The sequence below is a fragment of the Pyxicephalus adspersus genome, chromosome W, assembly GCF_032062135.1.
Source record: "Pyxicephalus adspersus chromosome W, UCB_Pads_2.0, whole genome shotgun sequence".
Lineage (NCBI taxonomy): Eukaryota > Metazoa > Chordata > Amphibia > Anura > Pyxicephalidae > Pyxicephalus > Pyxicephalus adspersus.
This window is the reverse complement of record NC_092870.1, coordinates 4,225,027-4,233,836: the sequence shown is the minus strand read 5'-3', so window position 1 is coordinate 4,233,836 and position 8,810 is coordinate 4,225,027. Positions and strand designations below refer to the sequence as shown.

Genomic DNA, 8,810 nt, shown 5'->3' with positions numbered 1-8,810 from the left:
ATCTCAACAACCCCAATCTTTGAAAATCTGCTCTCAACGCCAAGGGGCTTATTATTCCATCTAAACGTTCTCAAAATCCTTTACGGCCAACACAAGACCAAAGTACATATCCTTTTACTTCAAGACACACACTTCCAAAATAAAAAATACCGTCTTTGCGCAACCGTTACTATACCTCCTGGTTTCATAGTACCAATCCCGAAGCTAAGTCGAAAGGAGTATCTATAGCCTTTCATAAATCTCTCCCAGCTCAGGTTCTTGATACCATGTTAGACCCACAAGGCAGATATGCGTTTGTGAATCTTACCGCCTGGGGACGAACTTATACAGTGGCCTCTCTTTATTCGTCTAATCAACAGCCCACAGTTGCCACCATAAAGTACCTAAAAATAATAAAAGGATTCGCCAAGGGTATCCTTATAGTAGGCGGAGACCTTAATTTTGCTCTCAACCCTAGGATCCATACCTCTTCTGGGAAAACTTCTATTTCATACTCTAAACTTAATGCATTCCAATGTAAACTTCAGGAGCTTAAACTGATTGACACCTGGCGTACTTTAAACCCTATGACTAAAGATTACACTTTCCACTATAATCCACATTGTGTATACTCAAGTTTAAATTACATCTTCGTTAGCCATAAAGCTTTAGATTGGCACCCTACAGTGTCTATTGATGGTTGTCCCTGGTCAGATCATTCCTCTGTCTCAGTAACATTACATTTATTGAACTTGGGCAGAAAGGAATGGACTCCCTGTTCAAAGATGCAGTCTGTGCCAACGTCGTGAAAAATACAATTACACATTTTTTTGATAACCACGCCTCTGACCCTACATCACTCCCTATACAATGGGAAGCCTTAAAAGCTGCTATCAGAGGCGTTCTAATTCATTAGGGTACATGTCTCAAAAAGATCAGATCTCAGGACATAGCAGATACCTCAAATAGAATTCGCTCCTTGTAGACTCTACATAAGCAAAATATGGCTCCAAATGTTTTTTTGGAGCTGTCAGCTGCAAGGAAACATCTTCCCCAATTATATGATCTGGCTCATCAAAAACACAGGGACAGGTCCCGCAAGCTGGTATACCAGTATGGGGACAAATGTGGCAAACTTCTTGCGGGAGGTTTACATCCTAGAGCACCAACCAACATATATATCTTTTATCCGTACCCCGTACAGTCCTTTCTATTCCCCAGGAGATTTTACAAGTGTTTCAAAACTTTTACTCTGATCTATACAACCTTGACTCATCTCACACATCCTTATGGTCCTTAGAGGGGTACATAGATTCCACTGCACTACTGACGCTAGACCATGATATTGTTTCTCATCTAGAAACACCCTTCACTGAAGAGGAGCTGTCTATGGCCATCAAAACCACCTCAACGGGTAAAAGCCCAGGACCTGACATTTTCACCCTGAAATTGTATAAATTACATTCCCTTAATTTGACCCCATTCCTTACCAGAGTTTTCTCCTCAATATCAGCAGATACCCTCTTTCCACCACAGAGCTTAGAAGCACATATAACGGTCTTACCTAAACCAGGTAAGGACCATTCTGTATGTTGCAATTATAGGCCTATCTCAATGACTAATGTAGAGGCTAAGATATTTTCCAAATTAATATCGAACAGGCTTTCGCAGTTTATGCCATTTTTGATACACTCTGATCAAGTACGTTTTATTCCTGGGAGGGAGGCTAGGGATAACACTATCAAAACAATCTTACTAACACAAGTGGTCAATACCTTAAACATCCCTATGTGCCTTCTCTCAATTGACATGGAGAAGGCATTTGATAGGGTAAACTGGGATGTTACGTATGCATCATTAAAACAAATTGGCCTGGGCCCCACTATGGTCTCTCGTATTGCAGCTTTGTATTTGGCCCCTCGTGCACAAGTGGCACCTTATCAACACAGTTCTCCATTATTATTGGTACCAGGCAAGGTTGCCCTTTGTCCCCCTTACTATATGCATTAGTTATGGAACATCTAACAGTCGCCCTACGTACAAATCCCAATATTAAAGGTGTACAGATAAGAGATACGCAATATAAGATCTCGCTTTATGTGGATGACCTTTTAGTATACATAACATCGCCTCACACTTCAATTCCCTCTATTTTGAAGGAGTTTGACTTGTTTGACCCGGTAAGCAATTTTAAAGTTAATTATAATAAATCTGAATTGCTCAACGTCTCTCCCTTCCCCAGACCCAAATCAACTCCATAGGCATAAAAACACCACCTTCAGGGTATGTATGTAGGGTATAAAGCTCTCAAATATTTAGGGATTAATATTACATCAGACTCTTCCAAATTATTTAAGTATAGTTATTCCTCCTTACATAGTAAAATTCAAACAGACCTCCACAGATCTGATTCTTAAACCTTATGTTGGCTTGCCAGAATTAACTCACTTAAAATGGACATCTTGCCCCGCATACTATATGTTTTCCAAACGGTAACGATATACCTTCCAGCCTCATACCTACAAAAACTTCAGTAACACTTTTCATCATTTATATGGAGGGGTAATGTGGAAGGCAATAGCCTTATTCACGAAGCATCAGGAGTCTCTTGTGTTCAGTGAAGCAGAGTTTCTTTATTCATGCATGGAGATTCTCACAATCAGTTGGTACGTGCTCAGGGCACACTGAAGGAGAAGTCTGACATTCAGCTTAGAAGCTCCCATATTTATACAGAACAAGACATATAGTATTGTATAGAAATGTTACACATCAGCAAACATGATTGATATTGCATATCAGCACTGCGGTTTTATTACTTCAGTTAGTCTTGAGTTTTTGTTCCTCTCTATAGCATGACAAACTGTCCAGCTGCAAGCTGTTTCCTTTAAGATAACATGCTATCTGGACGTTTAGTAAACCGCAGGTTATGATTAGCCAAGATCATGATGTTCTTCTCTTTTCTAGAAACTCAAGGTCTTTTTATAACTGAAGCGTAGGCAGATTTTTGATAACTAGTCAGCATATAGCAAGAATATAGCAAGATTAAGCACAAATGAATACATATATTTTTTACCTTTAACAGTAAACAACCATGCATAGCCATTTGTTCACTAATTAAACCTAAAGCTAAGGGTGGAGTGGGTATTTCTGACATTTTCTTATGCTATAGGGCTGCTATACTAATAGGAATCGTGGATTGGTCTCATAATAGTAGCAGGAAAAGTTGGGTGGCTCTTGTGAATGCATTATCCCCCCTAGACTTAAGATCCCTGCCATGGATAGACACTGTACTGTTAAATACCAAACACCCCTAAGCTGGCTCTAGATCTTTTACACATTTGGCATAGTCTCCTTCGTTTGGGGAAATGACCTATGACCCCCTAATTTGACAATCTGGCCTTTCCCCCAGCAATGAATGCAGAACGGTTCCTGATCTGGAACTCTGATGAACATAGACATGAGCAACTTCAACCCCTTTCCTCATTGAGTGTCAGAAATTGTGGCAATATGGCCCCTTGGTTTCAATACCGACAGCTTTCCTCCTTCATCTATTTTCAGAGATACTCACCATTTCTCAGAAGCCTGACCGCCAAAGAGACGATATTAAGGTCCCCTGACCATCCGTCGCATACTATTTCCCAATTATATACTATTCCTTTGTCGAATACTACGTCTAACTCCTTGATAAATACTAGATATTGGGAGTCAGATTTGAATATGCATATCCCTGATTCCAAACTTGCACTTCCCTGTAAAGCGCAGGAAACTAACTATAAGATCCTCTCCAGGTGGTAAAGGTGCCCTACAGATCTGCATCGTTTCTCTTCCTCCCACCCAGACACATGTTGGTGATGCCTATCACATAGAGGTACTATGCTACATAAATGGTGGGAATGCCCCCCTATTCTTCGTTTCTGGGATACCATTATAGAAGTCTATAATAAACTGACGGGTTCAGATGTCCCTAACAACCCCAAAGTGGCGTTGTTATCCATGATTTCGGGCTTGGTTAAATCTGTCAAAAAGAGTGTGCTCCGCCATTTTTTGACAGCATCCAGAGCAGTTATCCTCAGGTTCCAGAAACAGACCAGCACTCCTTCCATAAAGAACTGGTTTGTGTAACTTGAAAGGATTCAGCATATGGAAATGTTAGTAGCCGAAGACCAATATGACAAATATAAATCAATGTGGTCAGCTTGGGACTGGTTTAAGGAATCTCCTCAATTCCAGACCTATCAGTCGTGAGGTAGTTTCCACTAGTGTTGGTCGAATAGCTCACTATTCGATTCGGCAGCTATTCGCTCGAATAGAGCAAAATTATTCGAGTGGTCGAATGTCAAAGTCGAACACCATTAAAGTCAATGGCCCCGATTCATCAATGAAATCCGCAAGCCGGTTTCCCGCGGTCCGGAGTCGAGTGCGCTCGTACACTCGCCCCCTCGCTGCCAGCCGGATTCCTGCCTTGATAATAATGAGCAATAGGGGTCGCGAATCTGTAGCAAGATTAAGCACAAATGAATACATATATTTTTTACCTTTAACATATCCCTCCTGTTTATCACAAATCTGCCAATATTATTTCCTTATAAATGTCCTTTTCAGAACTGTACTGTAACCCCGTATACATTGTACTTGATGTTACTATACCCATAACTAGCTTCTTAACACAGGGAATTACACAGCAGGACACAATAGCGAGCATGATCAATACAACAAATATAATAACCGAGAACATTGTCAGAGTCTTTTTCCAGCTTGCAAAGTTGAACCAATCTCCCCAGGGCTCAACTCCAGAGTTCTGTGCTAGTTCATCTGACAAATCTTTAATCTTCTTTAGAGCTTTGGTGACTGATCCATCCTTCCCGGTGTTATCTGGAATACAAGTACAACAAGTCCCACCAGTTCCTTTGAGCACAGCGCAAACTCCTCCTTGTTGAGCTAATAACATGTCCAAGGCCATTCTGTTCTGCTGGACTGTGTGTGTAACAGCATCCAGTTGTTCTGCTAATCCTCCGATAGCATCTCTGGTAAAATTGATGAATCTTTGCTGATTGTAGTAAATATAATTGATCCAATCCACATTCTTATTTATAGTTATTTGAGGAAATAGTGATTCAAATCCGGCTGCCACCTGATCTCGGGCCTTGTACTCATCGGGCACTCCTCGGGGTACCCCAATTGCATCAATATACACATGTGGATCAAGGCTCCCCGCAGGTGCTGATCTTTTCTTTCTCACACTTTCCGGTCGGTTTTCTTCGCTCTCTAGCTGTATAATGTGTAGGGGCATAAGCAACTGTACAGGTGCACATTGTCCCTTCCACATTCTGGGCAAATAGTTCCTCATTTTCATATTCCCACAGATCCAGTAAATATCTCCCAATATCATTTTTTGATTCTGCATACTTTCGTTAAAGGTTCTAGTTTCATTGGGAAAGTTTTTTAGATCCATTCCGGTGGTGCTGGTGGAGTTATAACAAGTATAATCTCCTTTCATAACTTCTGCACCAGGGATCTTTTTGAGTGAATCTTTGTGTGGCTTTATCAGCGGATATCTGGTCCTCATGTCACAGTTTGTACTATTATCTGTTTTATTCAAGTACAAAGACAGAAAACAGGCGTCTTGATTCTTGGGTACATGGAGGGGCACTGTCGCCAAGTAGGGTCTTGCTTGACCACACACATAGCAATTGGACCTGTTCAAAGAGTGGGTGGTGTATTTCATCCATTCTAGCCACATATTTCTCCTCATGTTCACTTCGGTATCTTCTTTGAAGTCTTCCTCTGTGGTTGGGTTGATCAACACTTTAGTTTCTGTCAGTGGTTTTTATTGTTAAAACGTTTGTAAAAGCCTCCATTGAAATCAATGGAAGCTTTTTTGTTGACAATTTCTAGCATGCATAAACGCAGGAAAACGCTCCCATTAAAATCAATGGACACGTTTTCCCGCAATTTACCAGCGTTTTAATTTTTTAAATGTTGCAAGCATTGTTTAAGATAAAGCTCAAAAACGTGCCTGGAGGAAACCTTCTGGTGTAGATTAGCCCTAAAGTGGAAATGCTGTTATCCAGAGATGACTTGTGGGAGGTTTCCACCACAGAGAGGCCACAGGACAATGATCAGGACTGGGATAAGAAAAACAGACAGGCACGGGCTATTATAAGCTTACTAGTGGAGGATGATCAGTTCATTCACATACACCATGAGGGCACAGCAGAGGTATGTGGGATGTACTGAAAAGACTGCATGAAAGATCCAGTTTAAACAGCAAGTTGTTTCTGCTGCAGAAACTTTACAAAATGAGGCTCAGCAGAGAACAGGACATACAGGAGCATATAAACGCCATCCTGGAAGTGATTGCACAACTCAGATCAATCGGGGAGAATATAACAGACAGTCACTCCGCAGCCATGTTGTTATGCAGTTTACCGGATACATATACTGCACTGATTAATCCGCTGGAGACACGGCCTGAAACAGATCTGACACTAGCATTTGTAAAAACCAGGCTCATAGATGAGTATCAGAGAAGAAAGGAATTAGTGCATGACTCCACAGAAACTGACACCAGAACTGCTCTTAAAGCTACAGACGTAAGGTTACACAGGAAGGAGACTAGGGTGTGTTTTAGATGCCACAAACAGGGCCACTATTTACAAACAGGGACACATAAAGAAAGACTGTACTATATGGAAAGCAGAGCAAATGAGACAGCATCCTTTATTTAGAACTTGATCTGAATAACAAAGAAACGATTTACCTTGCAGACGGACGTAAAATACATGCAGAAGGATATGGGCACGGGACCCTTGTATGCACTGATGATGCGGGACACAATTTAGCTATACCAGTGAAAGATGAGCTTTATGTTCCTGATTTAGATGGTGGACTCTTATCTGTGAAGCGTCTAACAAGCAGAGGACTGTAAAATTCCAAGGTGACAAGTGTTCTATTCTGGACAACAAGTGAACAATAGCAAGTGCCAAGCTGGATGATCATCTGTATCACCTCAAAACAGTGAAGGAAAAGGTGGGACTATGTACACATAAGCACAATGACTGCATACACATGTGTCACAGGTGTCTAGGTCACAGACACCCAGAATGTATACAGGAACTACAAAAGAAGAATCTGACAAAGGACCTAACAGTATCCCCTTGTCCAGTTACTGTTCAGTGTGAATGTTGCATAAAATCCAAAGCTACAAGAGCAACACTTCCCAAAGTGAATCAGAAGAGAGCTTCAAGACCACTGGACTCGGTTCACAGCGATGTATGTGGTCCTCTAAACCCACCTACACCTGGAGGCAACAGGTACATAGTGACTTTCATAGACGACTATTCAAGATACACAGTCACTTACCTAATGCAACACAGGAGTGAAGTTCTTTATAAATTACAAGACTATGTAGTAAAGACCAGTAACAAGTTTCAGAGGAAGCCTCTCATAATTCGGAGTGATAATGGAGGTGAATTCACAGGATATAAGATACAAAAGTATTTAAACCAGAATGGAATAGTGGATCAAAAGATAGACCCATACACACCAGAGCAAAATGGAGTAGCCAAAAGAAAGAACAGAACTCTGACTGAAATGATCAGATGTATGCTGACAGACTCTGGACTAGCACAAAAATACTGAAGAGAGGCGGCAATGACAGCCACATATTTGCAGAACAGACTTCTTTCCAGAACAGTGGAGAAAACTCCATATAAACTGTGGCACAATGAGAAGACAAGTGTAAAACACCTAATAATTTTTGGATGCAAAGCATTCATCTACATTCCCGAAGAAAAACACACCAAACTCCAAAACAGAGCATTTGAAGGTGTCTTGGTTGGATACAGTGACAATGTCAAGGGCTACAGAATCCTAAATCCCAAAACAGACAAGGTCACTATTAGCAACAGCATAACTTTTGTTGAAGATATGAGAGACAATGTATTGACAACAGAAGAAGCAAGAACAGAAGAGAAAACTGACGCTGACCAGCCCACCTCCGTAACTTCTGAACAAACAGTTGAAGTGAGTGCAGACTCTACCAGTACTGAAGAACAGAGACAAGCAAACTCGGACATACAACCGAGACGCTCAATGAGAGAAAACAAAGGTAAACCACATGTACTTTTCTCATATAAGGCAAGCACTGCCAGTGCCAATGAGCCAACAAAAATCTTTGAAGACAATCAAGGATGCCTTGCACTTGCGCAGATGGAAAGAGGTAACTCGAGAACCAAGCACATTGATGTGAAGTACCACTTTCTTAGGGATCTTCAGGAACAGGGAATTCTTGAGTTACTTTACTGCCCGACTGAAGATATGACAGCAGATATCCTTACAAAGCCCCTGACCGCTGAAAGACACTCAAGGCTTACAAAGAAGATGGGTTTAATGGACTAAGCCTTAGCTGTTGAGAAGGGGTGTTGGAGGTACAACAATCTTACAGCTTAGTCTATTGCTGGATTGACCGCAGTTCATATTTATGACACTAGATGTCGCTGTTAGTAATTCTTACTTGTGGTTTTTCTTTTCTCTCTCTGTTTTTTCTATGATGTGTTACATATATCCTGTGTCATTCACCATGTAAAGAGACCTTCCATTTTGCATGCATGTTCTAATAAAGACAAGTTTCTGTTAACCCACAATGGCTGTTCTTTTCCTGGAAACGGCGGCCCTCACTGTCAACTTTCCTTTTCTTATTTATAGTCGCCATTTTATAAATTGGCCAGAAGGGGGAGGGTGAAGGGTGCAGTGACAGAGTAAAAATCTGGCCCTTGTGGAAATATGTTTATGAGAGTAATATGGCAGGAATCATATTTTGGAGAGCTTCT

The 8,810-nt window shown here is 41.1% G+C and overlaps 1 protein-coding gene across 1 annotated transcript; it reads right to left on the bottom strand.

Annotated features, from left to right (window-relative positions):
- Positions 1-2,545: 2,545 nt before the first annotated feature.
- LOC140342809 (ERV-BabFcenv provirus ancestral Env polyprotein-like) lies at positions 2,546-5,806 on the bottom strand. Its single transcript, XM_072429162.1, has 2 exons — positions 4,515-5,806; positions 2,546-3,052 (listed from the first exon to the last, which is right to left on the bottom strand). The coding sequence occupies exon 1, from the start codon at positions 5,729-5,731 to the stop codon at positions 4,538-4,540; it is 1,194 nt and encodes a 397-aa protein (XP_072285263.1). The 5' UTR covers positions 5,732-5,806; the 3' UTR covers positions 2,546-3,052; positions 4,515-4,537.
- Between the last annotated feature and the right edge of the window lie 3,004 nt (positions 5,807-8,810).

Bases quoted from the DNA above. Each gene is read 5' to 3' on its own strand.
- LOC140342809 (XM_072429162.1), bottom strand. From the start codon at position 5,731: ATGAGGAGAAATATGTGGCTAGAATGGATGAAATACACCACCCACTCT.